General features: G+C 43.1%; 1 protein-coding gene across 1 annotated transcript in view; it reads left to right on the top strand.

Annotated features, from left to right (window-relative positions):
• Nucleotides 1-24,051, top strand: part of SPX (spexin hormone) — a 28,873-nt gene extending 4,822 nt beyond the window's left edge. Inside the window, exons 4-6 of the mRNA XM_073649488.1 lie at nt 632-694; nt 873-959; nt 23,773-24,051. Of these exons, the coding sequence (XP_073505589.1) occupies nt 632-694; nt 873-959; nt 23,773-23,831 (209 nt within the window). The 3' untranslated portion in view covers nt 23,832-24,051. The remainder of the gene's footprint in view (nt 1-631; nt 695-872; nt 960-23,772) is intronic.

Here is a 24,051-nt window from a genome sequence, read left to right as displayed (position 1 = left end):
GGGGACCTCCTACCACCGCCATATAGGGTCACGCGGGGACCTCCTACCACCGCCATATAGGGTCACGCGGGGACCACCTACCACCGCCATATAGGGTCACGCGGGGACCACCTACCACCGCCATATAGGGTCACGCGGGGACCACCTACCACCGCCATCTATCGTCACGCGGGGACCACCTACCACCGCCATCTATCGTCACGCGGGGACCACCTACCACCGCCATCTATCGTCACGCGGGGACCACCTACCACCGCCATCTATCGTCACGCGGGGACCACCTACCACCGCCATCTATCGTCACGCGGGGACCACTTACCACCGCCATCTATCGTCACGCGGGGACCTCCTACCACCGCCATCTATCGTCACGCGGGGACCTCCTACCACCGCCATCTATCGTCACGCGGGGACCACCTACCACCGCCATCTATCGTCACGCGGGGACCACCTACCACCGCCATCTATCGTCACGCGGGGACCTCCTACCACCGCCATCTATCGTCACGCGGGGACCACCGCCACATGGCGTCTCACAGTGCTGGTTCATCTGTATCTGTCTGTACTTGTATATATCCATATCTGCACTATGTGGGTGTACTGTTTTATCGCGCTCATCTGTTTCCCGCAGAAGGCCGGCGCTTCATCTCGGATGAGAGTCAGAGGAAGGACCTGTACGATCGCCTGCAGCTCGGTAACGTCCGCTCCTCCGCTCTGCTCAATTCTATTCTCCTTCAGTAATAATATATCCGCCACCGCCTGCTGTCCTCCTCCTGATAATGGCGGGTGGTCGGCACTAGATGGCGATATTCACGCTTGTTGTTTTTTCTATCTTCTCAGTATATTTAATTCATGACCTAAATTGTTTCCAGAGACCCGAAGCCGAAACACCAGTCCCATCACCATCTCCGAAGCAGCCGCCATGTTCCTCAGCTCCCTACAGAAAGCCCAGGAGGAAGGTACAGAGACCACTGCCACCTGTCATATCACTGCCACCAAGGGGCACAGGACCCTGCGTGACACCCTACATTATACCCCAGAGCTGCACTCGCTATTCTGCTGGTGCAGTCACTGTGTACATACATTACATTACTGATCCTGAGTTACATCCTGTATTATACTCCAGAGCTGCACTCACTATTCTGCTGGTGCAGTCACTGTGTACATACATTACATTACTGATCCTGAGTTACATCCTGTATGATACTCCAGAGCTGCACTCACTATTCTGCTGGTGCAGTCACTGTGTACATACATTACATTACTGATCCTGAGTTACATCCTGTATTATACTCCAGAGCTGCACTCACTATTCTGCTGGTGCAGTCACTGTGTACATACATTACATTACTGATCCTGAGTTACATCCTGTATTATACTCCAGAGCTGCACTCACTATTCTGCTGGTGCAGTCACTGTGTACATACATTACATTACTGATCCTGAGTTACATCCTGTATTATACTCCAGAGCTGCACTCACTATTCTGCTGGTGCAGTCACTGTGTACATACATTACATTACTGATCCTGAGTTACATCCTGTATTATACTCCAGAGCTGCACTCACTATTCTGCTGGTGCAGTCACTGTGTACATACATTACTGATCCTGAGTTACATCCTGTATTATACTCCAGAGCTGCACTCACTATTCTGCTGGTGCAGTCACTGTGTACATATATTACATTACTGATCCTGAGTTACATCCTGTATTATCCTCCAGAGCTGCACTCACTATTCTGCTGGTGCAGTCACTGTGTACATACATTACTGATCCTGAGTTACCTCCTGTATTATACTCCAGAGCTGCACTCACTATTCTGCTGGTGCAGTCACTGTGTACATACATTACATTACTGATCCTGAGTTACATCCTGTATTATACTCCAGAGCTGCACTCACTATTCAGCTGGTGCAGTCACTGTGTACATACATTACATTACTGATCCTGAGTTACATCCTGTATTATACTCCAGAGCTGCACTCACTATTCTGCTGGTGCAGTCACTGTGTACATACATTACATTACTGATCCTGAGTTACATCCTGTATTATACTCCAGAGCTGCACTCACTATTCTGCTGGTGCAGTCACTGTGTACATACATTACATTACTGATCCTGAGTTACCTCCTGTATTATACTCCAGAGCTGCACTCACTATTCTGCTGGTGCAGTCACTGTGTACATACATTACATTACTGATCCTGAGTTACATTCTGTATTATACTCCAGAGCTGCACTCACTATTCTGCTGGTGCAGTCACTGTGTACATACATTACATTACTGATCCTGAGTTACATCCTGTATTATACCCCAGAGCTGCACTCACTATTCTGCTGGTGAAGTCACTGTGTACATATATTACATTACTGATCCTGAGTTACATCCTGTATTATACTCCAGAGCTGCACTCACTATTCTGCTGGTGCAGTCACTGTGTATATACATTACATTACTGATCCTGAGTTACATCCTGTATTATACCCCAGAGCTGCACTCACTATTCTGCTGGTGCAGTCACTGTGTACATAAAATACATTACTGATCCTGAGTTACATCCTGTATTATACTCCAGAGCTGCACTCACTATTCTGCTGGTGCAGTCACTGTGTACATACATTACATTACTGATCCTGAGTTACCTCCTGTATTATACTCCAGAGCTGCACTCACTATTCTGCTGGTGCAGTCACTGTCTACATACATTACATTACTGATCCTGAGTTACATCCTGTATTATACTCCAGAGCTGCACTCACTATTCTGCTGGTGCAGTCACTGTGTACATACATTACATTACTGATCCTGAGTTACATCCTGTATTATACCCCAGAGCTGCACTCACTATTCTGCTGGTGAAGTCACTGTGTACATACATTACATTACTGATCCCGAGTTACATCCTGCATTATACTCCAGAGCTGCACTCACTATTCTGCTGGTGCAGTCACTGTGTTCATACATTACATTACTGATCCTGAGTTACATCCTGTATTATACTCCAGAGCTGCACTCACTATTCTGCTGGTGCAGTCACTGTGTACATACATTACATTACTGATCCTGAGTTACCTCCTGTATTATACTCCAGAGCTGCACTCACTATTCTGCTGGTGCAGTCACTGTGTACATACATTACATTACTGATCCTGAGTTACATCCTGTATTATACTCCAGAGCTGCACTCACTATTCTGCTGGTGCAGTCACTGTGTACATACATTACATTACTGATCCTGAGTTACCTCCTGTATTATCCTCCAGAGCTGCACTCACTATTCTGCTGGTGCAGTCACTGTGTATATACATTACATTACTGATCCTGAGTTACCTCCTGTATTATCCTCCAGAGCTGCACTCACTATTCTGCTGGTGCAGTCACTGTGTATATACATTACATTACTGATCCTGAGTTACCTCCTGTATTATACTCCAGAGCTGCACTCACTATTCAGCTGGTGCAGTCACTGTGTACATACATTAAATTACTGATCCTGAGTTACATCCTGTATTATACTCCAGAGCTGCACTCACTATTCTGCTGGTGCAGTCACTGTGTACATACATTACATTACTGATCCTGAGTTACCTCCTGTATTATACTCCAGAGCTGCACTCACTATTCTGCTGGTGCAGTCACTGTGTACATACATTACATTACTGATCCTGAGTTACATTCTGTATTATACTCCAGAGCTGCACTCACTATTCTGCTGGTGCAGTCACTGTGTACATACATTATATTACTGATCCTGAGTTACATCCTGTATTATACTCCAGAGCTGCACTCACTATTCTGCTGGTGCAGTCACTGTGTACATACATTACATTACTGATCCTGAGTTACATCCTGTATTATACTCCAGAGCTGCACTCACTATTCTGCTGGTGCAGTCACTGTGTACATACATTACATTACTGATCCTGAGTTACATTCTGTATTATACTCCAGAGCTGCACTCACTATTCTGCTGGAGCAGTCACTGTGTACATACATTACATTACTGATCCTGAGTTACCTCCTGTATTATACTCCAGAGCTGCACTCACTATTCTGCTGGTGCAGTCACTGTGTACATACATTACATTACTGATCCTGAGTTACATTCTGTATTATACTCCAGAGCTGCACTCACTATTCTGCTGGTGCAGTCACTGTGTACATACATTACATTACTGATCCTGAGTTACATCCTGTATTATACCCCAGAGCTGCACTCACTATTCTGCTGGTGAAGTCACTGTGTACATATATTACATTACTGATCCTGAGTTACATCCTGTATTATACTCCAGAGCTGCACTCACTATTCTGCTGGTGCAGTCACTGTGTACATACATTACATTACTGATCCTGAGTTACATCCTGTATTATACTCCAGAGCTGCACTCACTATTCTGCTGGTGCAGTCACTGTGTACATACATTAGATTACTGATCCGGAGTTATATCTTGTATTATACTCCAGAGCTGCACTCACTATTCTGCTGGTGCAGTCACTGTGTACATACATTACATTACTGATCCTGAGTTACATCCTGTATTATACTCCAGAGCTGCACTCACTATTCTGCTGGTGCAGTCACTGTGTACATACATTAGATTACTGATCCGGAGTTATATCTTGTATTATACTCCAGAGCTGCACTCACTATTCTGCTGGTGCAGTCACTGTGTACATACATTACATTACTGATCCGGAGTTATATCCTGTATTAAACTCCAGAGCTGCACTCACTATTCTGCTGGTGCAGTCAGTGTGTACATACATTACATTACTGATCCTGAGTTACCTCCTGTATTATACTCCAGAGCTGCACTCACTATTCTGCTGGTCCAGTCACTGTGTACATACATTACATTACTGATCCTGAGTTACCTCCTGTATTCTACTCCAGAGCTGCACTCACTATTCTGCTGGTGCAGTCACTGTGTACATACATTACATAACTGATCCTGAGTTACTTCCTGTATTATACTCCAGAGCTGCACTCACTATTCTGCTGGTGCAGTCACTGTGTACATACATTACATTACTGATCCGGAGTTATATCCTGTATTAAACTCCAGAGCTGCACTCACTATTCTGCTGGTGCAGTCAGTGTGTACATACATTACATTACTGATCCTGAGTTACCTCCTGTATTATACTCCAGAGCTGCACTCACTATTCTGCTGGTGCAGTCACTGTGTTCATACATTACATTACTGATCCTGAGTTACCTCCTGTATTATACTCCAGAGCTGCACTCACTATTCTGCTGGTGCAGTCACTGTGTACATACATTACATTACTGATCCTGAGTTACCTCCTGTATTCTACTCCAGAGCTGCACTCACTATTCTGCTGGTGCAGTCACTGTGTACATACATTACATTACTGATCCTGAGTTACCTCCTGTATTATACTCCAGAGCTGCACTCACTATTCTGCTGGTGCAGTCACTGTGTTCATACATTACAATACTGATCCTGAGTTACATCCTGTATTCTACTCCAGAGCTGCACTCACTATTCTGCTGGTGCAGTCACTGTGTACATACATTACATTACTGATCCTGAGTTACATCCTGTATTCTACTCCAGAGCTGCACTCACTATTCTGCTGGTGCAGTCACTGTGTACATACATTACATTACTGATCCTGAGTTACATCCTGTATTATACTCCAGAGCTGCACTCACTATTCTGCTGGTGCAGTCACTGTGTACATACATTACATTACTGATCCTGAGTTACATCCTGTATTATACTCCAGAGCTACACTCACTATTCTGCTGGTGCAGTCACTGTGTACATACATTACATTACTGATCCTGAGTTACATCCTGTATTATACTCCAGAGCTGCACTCACTATTCTGCTGGTGCAGTCACTGTGTTCATACATTACATTACTGATCCTGAGTTACATCCTGTATTATACTCCAGAGCTGCACTCACTATTCTGCTGGTGCAGTCACTGTGTACATACATTACATTACTGATCCTGAGTTACATCCTGTATTATACCCCAGAGCTGCACTCACTATTCTGCTGGTGCAGTCACTGTGTACATACATTACATTACTGATCCTGAGTTACATCCTGTATTATACTCCAGAGCTGCACTCACTATTCTGCTGGTGCAGTCACTGTGTACATACATTACATTACTGATCCTGAGTTATATCCTGTATTATACTCCAGAGCTGCACTCACTATTCTGCTGGTGCAATCACTGTGTACATACATTACATTACTGATCCTGAGTTACATCCTGTATTATACCCCAGAGCTGCACTCACTATTCTGCTGGTGCAGTCACTGTGTACATACATTACATTACTGATCCTGAGTTACATCCTGTATTATACTCCAGAGCTGCACTCACTATTCTGCTGGTGCAATCACTGTGTACATACATTACATTACTGATCCTGAGTTACATCCTGTATTATACCCCAGAGCTGCACTCACTATTCTGCTGGTGCAGTCACTGTGTACATACATTACATTACTGATCCTGAGTTACATCCTGTATTATACTCCAGAGCTGCACTCACTATTCTGCTGGTGCAGTCACTGTGTACATACATTACATTACTGATCCTGAGTTATATCCTGTATTATACTCCAGAGCTGCACTCACTATTCTGCTGGTGCAGTCACTGTGTTCATACATTACATTACTGATCCTGAGTTACATCCTGTATTATACTCCAGAGCTGCACTCACTATTCTGCTGGTGCAGTCACTGTGTACATACATTAGATTACTGATCCTGAGTTACATCCTGTATTATACTCCAGAGCTGCACTCACTATTCTGCTGGTGCAATCACTGTGTACATACATTACATTACTGATCCTGAGTTACCTCCTGTGTTATACTCCAGAGCTGCACTCACTATTCTGCTGGTGCAGTCACTGTGTACATACATTACATTACTGATCCTGAGTTACATCCTGTATTATACTCCAGAGCTGCACTCACTATTCTGCTGGTGCAGTCACCGTGTACATACATTACATTACTGATCCTGAGTTACATCCTGTATTATACTCCAGAGCTGCACTCACTATTCTGCTGGTGCAGTCACTGTGTACATACATTACATTACTGATCCTGAGTTATATCCTGTATTATACTCCAGAGCTGCACTCACTATTCTACTGGTGCAGTCACTGTGTACATACATTACATTACTGATCCTGAGTTACATCCTGTATTATACTCCAGAGCTGCACTCACTATTCTGCTGGTGCAGTCACTGTGTACATACATTACATTACTGATCCTGAGTTACATCCTGTATTATACTCCAGAGCTGCACTCACTATTCTGCTGGTGCAGTCACTGTGTACATACATTACATTACTGATCCTGAGTTACATCCTGTATTATACTCCAGAGCTGCACTCACTATTCTGCTGGTGCAGTCACTGTGTACATACATTACATTACTGATCCTGAGTTACATCCTGTATTATACTCCAGAGCTGCACTCACTATTCTGCTGGTGCAGTCACTGTGTACATACATTACTGATCCTGAGTTACCTCCTGTATTATCCTCCAGAGCTGCACTCACTATTCTGCTGGTGCAGTCACTGTGTACATACATTACATTACTGATCCTGAGTTACATCCTGTATTATACTCCAGAGCTGCACTCACTATTCTGCTGGTGCAGTCACTGTGTACATACATTACATTACTGATCCTGAGTTACATCCTGTATTATACTCCAGAGCTGCACTCACTATTCTGCTGGTGCAGTCACTGTGTACATACATTACATTACTGATCCTGAGTTACATCCTGTATTATACTCCAGAGCTGCACTCACTATTCTGCTGGTGCAGTCACTGTGTACATACATTACTGATCCTGAGTTACCTCCTGTATTATCCTCCAGAGCTGCACTCACTATTCTGCTGGTGCAGTCACTGTGTACATACATTACATTACTGATCCTGAGTTACATCCTGTATTATACTCCAGAGCTGCACTCACTATTCTGCTGGTGCAGTCACTGTGTACATACATTACATTACTGATCCTGAGTTACATCCTGTATTATACCCCAGAGCTGCACTCACTATTCTGCTGGTGCAGTCACTGTGTACATACATTACATTACTGATCCTGAGTTACATCCTGTATTATACCCCAGAGCTGCACTCACTATTCTGCTGGTGCAGTCACTGTGTACATACATTACATTACTGATCCTGAGTTACATCCTGTATTATACTTCAGAGCTGCACTCACTATTCTGCTGGTGCAGTCACTGTGTACATACATTACATTACTGATCCTGAGTTACCTCCTGTATTATACTCCAGAGCTGCACTCACTATTCTGCTGGTGGAGTCGCTGTGTACATACATTACATTACTGATCCTGAGTTACCTCCTGTATTATACTCCAGAGCTGCACTCACTATTCTGCTGGTGCAGTCACTATGTACATACATTACATTACTGATCCTGAGTTACATCCTGTATTATACTCCAGAGCTGCACTCACTATTCTGCTGGTACAGTCACTGTGAACATACATTACATTACTGATCCTGAGTTACATCCTGTATTATACTCCAGAGCTGCACTCACTATTCTGCTGGTGCAGTCACTGTGTACATACATTACATTACTGATCCTGAGTTACATCCTGTATTATACCCCAGAGCTGCACTCACTATTCTGCTGGTGCAGCCACTGTGTACATACATTACATTACTGATCCTGAGTTACATCCTGTATTATACTCCAGAGCTGCGCTCACTATTCTGCTGGTACAGTCACTGTGAACATACATTACATTACTGATCCTGAGTTACATCCTGTATTATACTCCAGAGCTGCACTCACTATTCTGCTGGTACAGTCACTGTGTACATACATTACATTACTGATCCTGAGTTACATCCTGTATTATACTCCAGAGCTGCACTCACTATTCTGCTGGTGCAGTCACTGTGTACATACATTACATTACTGATCCTGAGTTACATCCTGTATTATACTCCAGAGCTGCACTCACTATTCTGCTGGTGCAGTCACTTTGTATATACTTTACATTACTGATCCTGAGTTACATCCTGTATTATACTCCAGAGCTGCACTCACTATTCTGCTGGTGCAGTCACTGTGTACATACATTACTGATCCTGAGTTACATCCTGTATTATACTCCAGAGCTGCACTCACTATTCTGCTGGTGCAGTCACTGTGTACATACATTACTGATCCTGAGTTACATCCTGTATTATTCTCCAGAGCTGCACTCACTATTCTGCTGGTGCAGTCACTGTGTACATACATTACATTACTGATCCTGAGTTACCTCCTGTATTATACTCCAGAGCTGCACTCACTATTCTGCTGGTGCAGTCACTGTGTACATACATTACATTACTGATCCTGAGTTACCTCCTGTATTATACTCCAGAGCTGCACTCACTATTCTGCTGGTGGAGTCACTGTGTACATACATTACATTACTGATCCTGAGTTACATCCTGTATTATACTCCAGAGCTGCACTCACTATTCTGCTGGTGCAGTCACTGTGTACATACATTACATTACTGATCCTGAGTTACATCCTGTATTATACTCCAGAGCTGCACTCACTATTCTACTGGTGCAGTCACTGTGTACATACATTACATTACATTACTGATCCTGAGTTACCTCCTGTATTATCCTCCAGAGCTGCACTCACTATTCTGCTGGTGCAGTCACTGTGTACATACATTACATTACATTACTGATCCTGAGTTACATCCTGTATTATACTCCAGAGCTGCACTCACTATTCTGCTGCTGCAGTCACTGTGTACATACATTACATTACTGATCCTGAGTTACATCCTGTATTATTCTCCAGAGCTGCACTCACTATTCTGCTGGTGCAGTCACTGTGTACATACATTACATTACTGATCCTGAGTTACATCCTGTATTATTCTCCAGAGCTGCACTCACTATTCTGCTGGTGCAGTCACTGTGTACATACATTACTGATCCTGAGTTACATCCTGTATTATTCTCCAGAGCTGCACTCACTATTCTGCTGGTGCAGTCACTGTGTACATACATTACATTACTGATCCTGAGTTACCTCCTGTATTATACTCCAGAGCTGCACTCACTATTCTGCTGGTGCAGTCACTGTGTACATACATTACATTACATTACTGATCCTGAGTTACCTCCTGTATTATCCTCCAGAGCTGCACTCACTATTCTGCTGGTGCAGTCACTGTGTACATACATTACATTACATTACTGATCCTGAGTTACATCCTGTATTATACTCCAGAGCTGCACTCACTATTCTGCTTGTGCAGTCACTGTGTACATACATTACATTACTGATCCGGAGTTACATCCTGTATTATACTCCAGAGCTGCACTCACTATTCTGCTGGTGCAGTCACTGTGTACATACATTACATTACTGATCCTGAGTTACCTCCTGTGTTATACTCCAGAGCTGCACTCACTATTCTGCTGCTGCAGTCACTGTGTACATACATTACATTACTGATCCTGAGTTACCTCCTGTATTATACTCCAGAGCTGCACTCACTATTCTGCTGGTGCAGTCACTGTGCACATACATTACATTACTGATCCTGAGTTACATCCTGTATTATTCTCCAGAGCTGCACTCACTATTCTGCTGGTGCAGTCACTGTGTACATACATTACATTACTGATCCTGAGTTACCTCCTGTATTATACTCCAGAGCTGCACTCACTATTCTGCTGGTGCAGTCACTGTGTACATACATTACATTACATTACTGATCCTGAGTTACATCCTGTATTATACTCCAGAGCTGCACTCACTATTCTGCTGGTGGAGTCACTGTGTACATACATTACATTACTGATCCTGAGTTACCTCCTGTATTATCCTCCAGAGCTGCACTCACTATTCTGCTGGTGCAGTCACTGTGTACATACATTACATTACTGATCCTGAGTTACATCCTGTATTATACTCCAGAGCTGCACTCACTATTCTGCTGGTGCAGTCACTGTGTACATACATTACATTACTGATCCTGAGTTACATCCTGTATTATACTCCAGAGCTGCACTCACTATTCTGCTGGTGCAGTCACTGTGTACATACATTACATTACTGATCCTGAGTTACATCCTGTATTATACTCCAGAGCTGCACTCACTATTCTGCTGGTGCAGTCACTGTGTATATACATTACATTACTGATCCTGAGTTACATCCTGTATTATACTCCAGAGCTGCACTCACTATTCTGCTGGTGGAGTCACTGTGTACATACATTACATTACATTACTGATCCTGAGTTACCTCCTGTATTATACTCCAGAGCTGCACTCACTATTCTGCTGGTGCAGTCACTGTGTACATACATTACATTACTGATCCTGAGTTACATCCTGTATTATACTCCAGAGCTGCACTCACTATTCTGCTGGTGCAGTCACTGTGTACATACATTACATTACTGATCCTGAGTTACATCCTGTATTATACTCCAGAGCTGCACTCACTATTCTGCTGGTGGAGTCACTGTGTACATACATTACATTACTGATCCTGAGTTACATCCTGTATTATACTCCAGAGCTGCACTCACTATTCTGCTGGTGCAGTCACTGTGTACATACATTACATTACTGATCCTGAGTTACATCCTGTATTATACTCCAGAGCTGCACTCACTATTCTGCTGGTGCAGTCACTGTGTACATACATTACATTACTGATCCTGAGTTACATCCTGTATTATACTCCAGAGCTGCACTCACTATTCTGCTGGTGCAGTCACTGTGTACATACATTACATTACTGATCCTGAGTTACATCCTGTATTATACCCCAGAGCTGCACTCACTATTCTGCTGGTGCAGTCACTTTGTACATACATTACATTACTGATCCTGAGTTACATCCTGTATTATACTCCAGAGCTGCACTCACTATTCTGCTGGTGCAGTCACTGTGTACATACATTACATTACTGATCCTGAGTTACCTCCTGTATTATATTCCAGAGCTGCACTCACTATTCTGCTGGTGCAGTCACTGTGTACATACATTACATTACTGATCCTGAGTTACCTCCTGTATTATACTCCAGAGCTGCACTCACTATTCTGCTGGTGCAGTCACTGTGTACATACATTACATTACTGATCCTGAGTTACATCCTGTATTATACTCCAGAGCTGCACTCACTATTCTGCTGGTGCAGTCACTGTGTACATACATTACATTACTGATCCTGAGTTACCTCCTGTATTATACTCCAGAGCTGCACTCGCTATTCTCCTGGTGCAGTCACTGTGCACATACATTACATTACTGATCCTGAGTTACATCCTGTATTATACTCCAGAGCTGCTCTCACTATTCTGCTGGTGCAGTCACTGTGTACATACATTACATTACTGATCCTGAGTTACATCCTGTATTATACCCCAGAGCTGCACTCACTATTCTGCTGGTGCAGTCACTGTGTACATACATTACATTACTGATCCTGAGTTACATCCTGTATTATACTCCAGAGCTGCACTCACTATTCTGCTGGTGCAATCACTGTGTACATACATTACATTACTGATCCTGAGTTACATCCTGTATTATACCCCAGAGCTGCACTCACTATTCTGCTGGTGCAGTCACTGTGTACATACATTACATTACTGATCCTGAGTTACATCCTGTATTATACTCCAGAGCTGCACTCACTATTCTGCTGGTGCAGTCACTGTGTACATACATTACATTACTGATCCTGAGTTACATCCTGTATTATACTCCAGAGCTGCACTCACTATTCTGCTGGTGCAGTCACTGTGTACATACATTACATTACTGATCCTGAGTTATATCCTGTATTATACTCCAGAGCTGCACTCACTATTCTGCTGGTGCAGTCACTGTGTACATACATTACATTACTGATCCTGAGTTACATCCTGTATTATACTCCAGAGCTGCACTCACTATTCTGCTGGTGCAGTCACTGTGTACATACATTACATTACTGATCCTGAGTTACATCCTGTATTATACTCCAGAGCTGCACTCACTATTCTGCTGGTGCAGTCACTGTGTACATACATTACATTACTGATCCTGAGTTACCTCCTGTATTATACCCCAGAGCTGCACTCACTATTCTGCTGGTGCAGTCACTGTGTACATACATTACATTACTGATCCTGAGTTACATCCTGTATTATACCCCAGAGCTGCACTCACTATTCTGCTGGTGCAGTCACTGTGTACATACATTACATTACTGATCCTGAGTTACATCCTGTATTATACTTCAGAGCTGCACTCACTATTCTGCTGGTGCAGTCACTGTGTACATACATTACATTACTGATCCTGAGTTACCTCCTGTATTATACTCCAGAGCTGCACTCACTATTCTGCTGGTGGAGTCGCTGTGTACATACATTACATTACTGATCCTGAGTTACCTCCTGTATTATACTCCAGAGCTGCACTCACTATTCTGCTGGTGCAGTCACTATGTACATACATTACATTACTGATCCTGAGTTACATCCTGTATTATACTCCAGAGCTGCACTCACTATTCTGCTGGTACAGTCACTGTGAACATACATTACATTACTGATCCTGAGTTACATCCTGTATTATACTCCAGAGCTGCACTCACTATTCTGCTGGTGCAGTCACTGTGTACATACATTACATTACTGATCCTGAGTTACATCCTGTATTATACCCCAGAGCTGCACTCACTATTCTGCTGGTGCAGCCACTGTGTACATACATTACATTACTGATCCTGAGTTACATCCTGTATTATACTCCAGAGCTGCGCTCACTATTCTGCTGGTACAGTCACTGTGAACATACATTACATTACTGATCCTGAGTTACATCCTGTATTATACTCCAGAGCTGCACTCACTATTCTGCTGGTGCAGTCACTGTGTACATACATTACATTACTGATCCTGAGTTACATCCTGTATTATACTCCAGAGCTGCACTCACTATTCTGCTGGTGCAGTCACTGTGTACATACATTACATTACTGATCCTGAGTTACATCCTGTATTATACTCCAGAGCTGCACTCACTATTCTGCTGGTGCAGTCACTTTGTATATACTTTACATTACTGATCCTGAGTTACATCCTGTATTATACTCCAGAGCTGCACTCACTATTCTGCTGGTGCAGTCACTGTGTACATACATTACTGATCCTGAGTTACATCCTGTATTATACTCCAGAGCTGCACTCACTATTCTGCTGGTGCAGTCACTGTGTACATACATTACATTACTGATCCTGAGTTACATCCTGTATTATACTCCAGAGCTGCACTCACTATTCTGCTGCTGCAGTCACTGTGTACATACATTACATTACTGATCCTGAGTTACATCCTGTATTATTCTCCAGAGCTGCACTCACTATTCTGCTGGTGCAGTCACTGTGTACATACATTACATTACTGATCCTGAGTTACATCCTGTATTATTCTCCAGAGCTGCACTCACTATTCTGCTGGTGCAGTCACTGTGTACATACATTACATTACTGATCCTGAGTTACCTCCTGTATTATACTCCAGAGCTGCACTCACTATTCTGCTGGTGCAGTCACTGTGTACATACATTACATTACATTACTGATCCTGAGTTACCTCCTGTATTATCCTCCAGAGCTGCACTCACTATTCTGCTGGTGCAGTCACTGTGTACATACATTACATTACATTACTGATCCTGAGTTACATCCTGTATTATACCCCAGAGCTGCACTCACTATTCTGCTGGTGCAGTCACTGTGTACATACATTACATTACTGATCCTGAGTTACCTCCTGTGTTATACTCCAGAGCTGCACTCACTATTCTGCTGCTGCAGTCACTGTGTACATACATTACATTACTGATCCTGAGTTACATCCTGTATTATTCTCCAGAGCTGCACTCACTATTCTGCTGGTGCAGTCACTGTGTACATACATTACATTACTGATCCTGAGTTACCTCCTGTATTATACTCCAGAGCTGCACTCGCTATTCTGCTGGTGCAGTCACTGTGTACATACATTACATTACTGATCCTGAGTTACATCCTGTATTATTCTCCAGAGCTGCACTCACTATTCTGCTGGTGCAGTCACTGTGTACATACATTACATTACTGATCCTGAGTTACCTCCTGTATTATACTCCAGAGCTGCACTCACTATTCTGCTGGTGCAGTCACTGTGTACATACATTACATTACTGATCCTGAGTTACCTCCTGTATTATACTCCAGAGCTGCACTCGCTATTCTGCTGGTGCAGTCACTGTGTACATACATTACATTACTGATCCTGAGTTACATCCTGTATTATTCTCCAGAGCTGCACTCACTATTCTGCTGGTGCAGTCACTGTGTACATACATTACATTACTGATCCTGAGTTACCTCCTGTATTATACTCCAGAGCTGCACTCACTATTCTGCTGGTGCAGTCACTGTGTACATACATTACATTACATTACTGATCCTGAGTTACATCCTGTATTATACTCCAGAGCTGCACTCACTATTCTGCTGGTGGAGTCACTGTGTACATACATTACATTACTGATCCTGAGTTACCTCCTGTATTATCCTCCAGAGCTGCACTCACTATTCTGCTGGTGCAGTCACTGTGTACATACATTACATTACTGATCCTGAGTTACATCCTGTATTATACTCCAGAGCTGCACTCACTATTCTGCTGGTGCAGTCACTGTGTACATACATTACATTACTGATCCTGAGTTACATCCTGTATTATACTCCAGAGCTGCACTCACTATTCTGCTGGTGCAGTCACTGTGTACATACATTACATTACTGATCCTGAGTTACATCCTGTATTATACTCCAGAGCTGCACTCACTATTCTGCTGGTGCAGTCACTGTGTATATACATTACATTACTGATCCTGAGTTACATCCTGTATTATACTCCAGAGCTGCACTCACTATTCTGCTGGTGGAGTCACTGTGTACATACATTACATTACATTACTGATCCTGAGTTACCTCCTGTATTATACTCCAGAGCTGCACTCACTATTCTGCTGGTGCAGTCACTGTGTACATACATTACATTACTGATCCTGAGTTACCTCCTGTATTATACTCCAGAGCTGCACTCACTATTCTGCTGGTGCAGTCACTGTGTACATACATTACATTACTGATCCTGAGTTACATCCTGTATTATACTCCAGAGCTGCACTCACTATTCTGCTGGTGGAGTCACTGTGTACATACATTACATTACTGATCCTGAGTTACATCCTGTATTATACTCCAGAGCTGCACTCACTATTCTGCTGGTGCAGTCACTGTGTACATACATTACATTACTGATCCTGAGTTACATCCTGTATTATACTCCAGAGCTGCACTCACTATTCTGCTGGTGCAGTCACTGTGTACATACATTACATTACTGATCCTGAGTTACATCCTGTATTATACTCCAGAGCTGCACTCACTATTCTGCTGGTGCAGTCACTGTGTACATACATTACATTACTGATCCTGAGTTACATCCTGTATTATACCCCAGAGCTGCACTCACTATTCTGCTGGTGCAGTCACTTTGTACATACATTACATTACTGATCCTGAGTTACATCCTGTATTATACTCCAGAGCTGCACTCACTATTCTGCTGGTGCAGTCACTGTGTACATACATTACATTACTGATCCTGAGTTACCTCCTGTATTATACTCCAGAGCTGCACTCGCTATTCTGCTGGTGCAGTCACTGTGTATATACATTACATTACTGATCCTGAGTTACATCCTGTATTATACTCCAGAGCTGCACTCACTATTCTGCTGGTGCAGTCACTGTGTACATACATTACATTACTGATCCTGAGTTACATCCTGTATTATACTCCAGAGCTGCACTCGCTATTCTGCTGGTGCAGTCACTGTGCACATACATTACATTACTGATCCTGAGTTACCTCCTGTATTATACTCCAGAGCTGCACTCACTATTCTGCTGGTGCAGTCACTGTGTACATACATTACATTACTGATCCTGAGTTACCTCCTGTATTATACTCCAGAGCTGCACTCACTATTCTGCTGGTGGAGTCGCTGTGTACATACATTACATTACTGATCCTGAGTTACCTCCTGTATTATACTCCAGAGCTGCACTCACTATTCTGCTGGTGCAGTCACTATGTACATACATTACATTACTGATCCTGAGTTACATCCTGTATTATACTCCAGAGCTGCACTCACTATTCTGCTGGTACAGTCACTGTGAACATACATTACATTACTGATCCTGAGTTACATCCTGTATTATACTCCAGAGCTGCACTCACTATTCTGCTGGTGCAGTCACTGTGTACATACATTACATTACTGATCCTGAGTTACATCCTGTATTATACCCCAGAGCTGCACTCACTATTCTGCTGGTGCAGCCACTGTGTACATACATTACATTACTGATCCTGAGTTACATCCTGTATTATACTCCAGAGCTGCACTCACTATTCTGCTGGTGCAGTCACTGTGTACATACATTACATTACTGATCCTGAGTTACATCCTGTATTATACTCCAGAGCTGCACTCACTATTCTGCTGGTGCAGTCACTGTGTACATTACATTACTGATCCTGAGTTACCTCCTGTGTTATACTCCAGAGCTGCACTCACTATTCTGCTGGTGCAGTCACTGTGTACATACATTACATTACTGATCCTGAGTTACATCCTGTATTATACCCCAGAGCTGCACTCACTATTCTGCTGGTGCAGTCACCGTGTACATACATTACATTACTGATCCTGAGTTACATCCTGTATTATACTCCAGAGCTGCACTCACTATTCTGCTGGTGCAGTCACTGTGTACATACATTACATTACTGATCCTGAGTTATATCCTGTATTATACTCCAGAGCTGCACTCACTATTCTACTGGTGCAGTCACTGTGTACATACATTACATTACTGATCCTGAGTTACATCCTGTATTATACTCCAGAGCTGCACTCACTATTCTGCTGGTGCAGTCACTGTGTACATACATTACATTACTGATCCTGAGTTACATCCTGTATTATACTCCAGAGCTGCACTCACTATTCTGCTGGTGCAGTCACTGTGTACATACATTACATTACTGATCCTGAGTTACCTCCTGTATTATACCCCAGAGCTGCACTCACTATTCTGCTGGTGCAGTCACTGTGTACATACATTACATTACTGATCCTGAGTTACATCCTGTATTATACTCCAGAGCTGCACTCACTATTCTGCTGGTGCAGTCACCGTGTACATACATTACATTACTGATCCTGAGTTACATCCTGTATTATACTCCAGAGCTGCACTCACTATTCTGCTGGTGCAGTCACTGTGTACATACATTACATTACTGATCCTGAGTTATATCCTGTATTATACTCCAGAGCTGCACTCACTATTCTACTGGTGCAGTCACTGTGTACATACATTACATTACTGATCCTGAGTTACATCCTGTATTATACTCCAGAGCTGCACTCACTATTCTGCTGGTGCAGTCACTGTGTACATACATTACATTACTGATCCTGAGTTACATCCTGTATTATACTCCAGAGCTGCACTCACTATTCTGCTGGTGCAGTCACTGTGTACATACATTACATTACTGATCCTGAGTTACCTCCTGTATTATACCCCAGAGCTGCACTCACTATTCTGCTGGTGCAGTCACTGTGTACATACATTACATTACTGATCCTGAGTTACATCCTGTATTATACCCCAGAGCTGCACTCACTATTCTGCTGGTGCAGTCACTGTGTACATACATTACATTACTGATCCTGAGTTACATCCTGTATTATACTTCAGAGCTGCACTCACTATTCTGCTGGTGCAGTCACTGTGTACATACATTACATTACTGATCCTGAGTTACCTCCTGTATTATACTCCAGAGCTGCACTCACTATTCTGCTGGTGGAGTCGCTGTGTACATACATTACATTACTGATCCTGAGTTACCTCCTGTATTATACTCCAGAGCTGCACTCACTATTCTGCTGGTGCAGTCACTATGTACATACATTACATTACTGATCCTGAGTTACATCCTGTATTATACTCCAGAGCTGCACTCACTATTCTGCTGGTACAGTCACTGTGAACATACATTACATTACTGATCCTGAGTTACATCCTGTATTATACTCCAGAGCTGCACTCACTATTCTGCTGGTGCAGTCACTGTGTACATACATTACATTACTGATCCTGAGTTACATCCTGTATTATACCCCAGAGCTGCACTCACTATTCTGCTGGTGCAGCCACTGTGTACATACATTACATTACTGATCCTGAGTTACATCCTGTATTATACTCCAGAGCTGCGCTCACTATTCTGCTGGTACAGTCACTGTGAACATACATTACATTACTGATCCTGAGTTACATCCTGTATTATACTCCAGAGCTGCACTCACTATTCTGCTGGTGCAGTCACTGTGTACATACATTACATTACTGATCCTGAGTTACATCCTGTATTATACTCCAGAGCTGCACTCACTATTCTGCTGGTGCAGTCACTGTGTACATACATTACATTACTGATCCTGAGTTACATCCTGTATTATACTCCAGAGCTGCACTCACTATTCTGCTGGTGCAGTCACTTTGTATATACTTTACATTACTGATCCTGAGTTACATCCTGTATTATACTCCAGAGCTGCACTCACTATTCTGCTGGTGCAGTCACTGTGTACATACATTACTGATCCTGAGTTACATCCTGTATTATACTCCAGAGCTGCACTCACTATTCTGCTGGTGCAGTCACTGTGTACATACATTACATTACTGATCCTGAGTTACATCCTGTATTATACTCCAGAGCTGCACTCACTATTCTGCTGCTGCAGTCACTGTGTACATACATTACATTACTGATCCTGAGTTACATCCTGTATTATTCTCCAGAGCTGCACTCACTATTCTGCTGGTGCAGTCACTGTGTACATACATTACATTACTGATCCTGAGTTACATCCTGTATTATTCTCCAGAGCTGCACTCACTATTCTGCTGGTGCAGTCACTGTGTACATACATTACATTACTGATCCTGAGTTACCTCCTGTATTATACTCCAGAGCTGCACTCACTATTCTGCTGGTGCAGTCACTGTGTACATACATTACATTACATTACTGATCCTGAGTTACCTCCTGTATTATCCTCCAGAGCTGCACTCACTATTCTGCTGGTGCAGTCACTGTGTACATACATTACATTACATTACTGATCCTGAGTTACATCCTGTATTATACCCCAGAGCTGCACTCACTATTCTGCTGGTGCAGTCACTGTGTACATACATTACATTACTGATCCTGAGTTACCTCCTGTGTTATACTCCAGAGCTGCACTCACTATTCTGCTGCTGCAGTCACTGTGTACATACATTACATTACTGATCCTGAGTTACATCCTGTATTATTCTCCAGAGCTGCACTCACTATTCTGCTGGTGCAGTCACTGTGTACATACATTACATTACTGATCCTGAGTTACCTCCTGTATTATACTCCAGAGCTGCACTCGCTATTCTGCTGGTGCAGTCACTGTGTACATACATTACATTACTGATCCTGAGTTACATCCTGTATTATTCTCCAGAGCTGCACTCACTATTCTGCTGGTGCAGTCACTGTGTACATACATTACATTACTGATCCTGAGTTACCTCCTGTATTATACTCCAGAGCTGCACTCACTATTCTGCTGGTGCAGTCACTGTGTACATACATTACATTACTGATCCTGAGTTACATCCTGTATTATACTCCAGAGCTGCACTCGCTATTCTGCTGGTGCAGTCACTGTGTACATACATTACATTACTGATCCTGAGTTACATCCTGTATTATTCTCCAGAGCTGCACTCACTATTCTGCTGGTGCAGTCACTGTGTACATACATTACATTACTGATCCTGAGTTACCTCCTGTATTATACTCCAGAGCTGCACTCACTATTCTGCTGGTGCAGTCACTGTGTACATACATTACATTACATTACTGATCCTGAGTTACATCCTGTATTATACTCCAGAGCTGCACTCACTATTCTGCTGGTGGAGTCACTGTGTACATACATTACATTACTGATCCTGAGTTACCTCCTGTATTATCCTCCAGAGCTGCACTCACTATTCTGCTGGTGCAGTCACTGTGTACATACATTACATTACTGATCCTGAGTTACATCCTGTATTATACTCCAGAGCTGCACTCACTATTCTGCTGGTGCAGTCACTGTGTACATACATTACATTACTGATCCTGAGTTACATCCTGTATTATACTCCAGAGCTGCACTCACTATTCTGCTGGTGCAGTCACTGTGTACATACATTACATTACTGATCCTGAGTTACATCCTGTATTATACTCCAGAGCTGCACTCACTATTCTGCTGGTGCAGTCACTGTGTATATACATTACATTACTGATCCTGAGTTACATCCTGTATTATACTCCAGAGCTGCACTCACTATTCTGCTGGTGGAGTCACTGTGTACATACATTACATTACATTACTGATCCTGAGTTACCTCCTGTATTATACTCCAGAGCTGCACTCACTATTCTGCTGGTGCAGTCACTGTGTACATACATTACATTACTGATCCTGAGTTACCTCCTGTATTATACTCCAGAGCTGCACTCACTATTCTGCTGGTGCAGTCACTGTGTACATACATTACATTACTGATCCTGAGTTACATCCTGTATTATACTCCAGAGCTGCACTCACTATTCTGCTGGTGGAGTCACTGTGTACATACATTACATTACTGATCCTGAGTTACATCCTGTATTATACTCCAGAGCTGCACTCACTATTCTGCTGGTGCAGTCACTGTGTACATACATTACATTACTGATCCTGAGTTACATCCTGTATTATACTCCAGAGCTGCACTCACTATTCTGCTGGTGCAGTCACTGTGTACATACATTACATTACTGATCCTGAGTTACATCCTGTATTATACTCCAGAGCTGCACTCACTATTCTGCTGGTGCAGTCACTGTGTACATACATTACATTACTGATCCTGAGTTACATCCTGTATTATACCCCAGAGCTGCACTCACTATTCTGCTGGTGCAGTCACTTTGTACATACATTACATTACTGATCCTGAGTTACATCCTGTATTATACTCCAGAGCTGCACTCACTATTCTGCTGGTGCAGTCACTGTGTACATACATTACATTACTGATCCTGAGTTACCTCCTGTATTATACTCCAGAGCTGCACTCGCTATTCTGCTGGTGCAGTCACTGTGTATATACATTACATTACTGATCCTGAGTTACATCCTGTATTATACTCCAGAGCTGCACTCACTATTCTGCTGGTGCAGTCACTGTGTACATACATTACATTACTGATCCTGAGTTACATCCTGTATTATACTCCAGAGCTGCACTCGCTATTCTGCTGGTGCAGTCACTGTGCACATACATTACATTACTGATCCTGAGTTACCTCCTGTATTATACTCCAGAGCTGCACTCACTATTCTGCTGGTGCAGTCACTGTGCACATACATTACATTACTGATCCTGAGTTACATCCTGTATTATACTCCAGAGCTGCACTCACTATTCTGCTGGTGCAGTCACTGTGTACATACATTACATTACTGATCCTGAGTTACATCCTGTATTATACTCCAGAGCTGCACTCACTATTCTGCTGGTGCAGTCACTGTGCACATACATTACATTACTGATCCTGAGTTACATCCTGTATTATACTCCAGAGCTGCACTCACTATTCTGCTGGTGGAGTCACTGTGTACATACATTACATTACTGATCTTGAGTTACATCCTGTATTATACCCCAGAGCTGCACTCACTATTCTGTTGGTGCAGTCACTGTGTACATACATTACATTACTGATCCTGAGTTACATCCTGTATTATACTCCAGAGCTGCACTCACTATTCTGCTGGTGCAGTCACTGTGCACATACATTACATTACTGATCCTGAGTTACATCCTGTATTATACTCCAGAGCTGCACTCACTATTCTGTTGGTGCAGTCACTGTGTACATACATTACATTACTGATCCTGAGTTACATCCTGTATTATACTCCAGAGCTGCACTCACTATTCTGCTGGTGCAGTCACTGTGCACATACATTACATTACTGATCCTGAGTTACATCCTGTATTATACTCCAGAGCTGCACTCACTATTCTGTTGGTGCAGTCACTGTGTACATACATTACATTACTGATCCTGAGTTACATCCTGTATTATACTCCAGAGCTGCACTCACTATTCTGTTGGTGCAGTCACTGTGCACATACATTACATTACTGATCCTGAGTTACATCCTGTATTATACTCCAGAGCTGCACTCACTATTCTGCTGGTGCAGTCACTGTGTATATACATTACATTACTGATCCTGAGTTACATCCTGTATTATACCCCAGAGCTGCACTCACTATTCTGCTGGTGCAGTCACTGTGTTCATACATTACATTACTGATCCTGAGTTACCTCCTGTATTATACTCCAGAGCTGCACTCACTATTCTGCCCCTTTGTGGATGGACTGATATGAGTTGAGGATTATGTATCTGGTAGTGGTTCTTGCCCTTGTTTCTCTGCAGCTGATGATGGCGCTATGGAGCAGGCGGGGTACCTGCCGGACCCGTTATTCAGCTGGTGATCCCCCCGCAGTTTCCGTGTATGATCAGTTGGGTCGCGGACCTTCCGCCGGGGCTGAGGTGACGTTACCGCTCCGCTGTGATCACGTGACCGGACTCTGCCGCCTCCTCTGTGTCGTTGACTCTTCGCTTCCTCTTTGTTTCCTCTGATGATCAGTGAAGAGCAACAATATAACGAGGACAATGGACAAAGTGTCAGATCTTCTATCCACGGATCTCAGA

Source organism: Phyllobates terribilis, unplaced genomic scaffold (genome assembly GCF_046119375.1).
Source record: "Phyllobates terribilis strain yellow unplaced genomic scaffold, ASM4611937v1 Scaffold_10__3_contigs__length_209671492, whole genome shotgun sequence".
In the NCBI taxonomy this organism is placed as follows: domain Eukaryota; kingdom Metazoa; phylum Chordata; class Amphibia; order Anura; family Dendrobatidae; genus Phyllobates; species Phyllobates terribilis.
Note: the sequence above shows the minus strand (reverse complement) of the source record. Positions and strands in the feature narration are given on the sequence as shown.